We start from the raw sequence: 1,050 nt of genomic DNA, 5'->3' as shown, positions 1-1,050 counted from the left end.
TTAACCTTTTTCACTCCAACTCGGGTGAAGAACAAATAAAGTTCAAAACAAATTATGAAAAAATAAAATATGTTTGTTTGGAAAGTTTTAATTCTGGATCATATTTTTTCAAACACTCACACTGACCCTGGTTCTGCTGGAGGTTTCTACCTGTTCAAAGGGAGTTTTTCCTCTCCACTGTCGCTACAAGCATGCTTAGAGTGAGGGATTGCTGAAGAGTCAATGAGTCGATGCAATCAGCTGGTTTTCTTTAGATAGCAAACTTCAATCTGACTGGATGATCTGGTTGAACTGGAAAGTGTCTTGAGATGACATGTTGTGAATTGGTGCTATAGAAATAAACTGAATAGAATTGAAATGTCCATCTTTGCAACAATAATGGAGCAAAGATCCCTCCATGACCTCAGACCTCACCAAACAGGAAGTCCAGTTTCCAGCTCCTTCCTGTTTATTGATCCCAGTTTAAGGTAAAGATGTGAGAGCAGCTGAACCTTTAACCTTCTCCAACCAAAGCAGCTCCATCTATGACTACATCTTTATTTTCTTTGTTTAGATAATAAAACACAAACTGTCTTAAAATGTCTGCCAGTGTTTTCCTTGGTAGCGGTTCAGGAAAGGCGTGTCCCTGTGTCCCTGCAGGTGTACGAAGGCCTGGTCTACATGGATTTCAGCAAGCAGCTGATGGATGAGCAGGGCTATGGTACTGATCAGCAGCTTTGCTCCATCTCTGGCTCCTCGTTTTCTCCTAGCTGGCGTAGATTGATCCTCTTCCTCTGTGTTTTGTTCTCTCTCAGGAAACTACGCTCCCATGGACATGAGTGACCTTCCCCAGTTCTGGCTGGCCTACCTGAGCGACCCCAGCGACTCTGGACGCATCCACAGCAACATCCGACAGCGCTGGCTCAGCGGTGCGTCCTCCGCTCTAACCTAAGGTCGGACCTTTAGGTCTCCGTGTTGCCGAGGAAGAGCGCTCAGCGTTTCAGGAATACTGTGAAGAAAAAACAGATTTCTGATATCTGTGGGGAAAAGGCCTGATTAAAAGTGATGTTT

At 44.5% G+C, this 1,050-nt stretch overlaps 1 protein-coding gene across 1 annotated transcript in view; it reads left to right on the top strand.

Annotated features, from left to right (window-relative positions):
- LOC107096218 (glucuronokinase 1-like) overlaps positions 1–1,050 on the top strand; it is an 86,616-nt gene that overhangs the window by 15,830 nt on the left and 69,736 nt on the right. Inside the window, 2 exon segments of the mRNA XM_015392788.1 lie at positions 640–700; positions 795–932. Coding sequence (XP_015248274.1) covers positions 640–700; positions 795–932 — 199 coding nt within the window.

Source organism: Cyprinodon variegatus, unplaced genomic scaffold (genome assembly GCF_000732505.1).
Source record: "Cyprinodon variegatus isolate N-32 unplaced genomic scaffold, C_variegatus-1.0 Scaffold606, whole genome shotgun sequence".
Taxonomy (NCBI): domain Eukaryota; kingdom Metazoa; phylum Chordata; class Actinopteri; order Cyprinodontiformes; family Cyprinodontidae; genus Cyprinodon; species Cyprinodon variegatus.
This window is presented reverse-complemented; position numbering and strand designations above follow the sequence as displayed.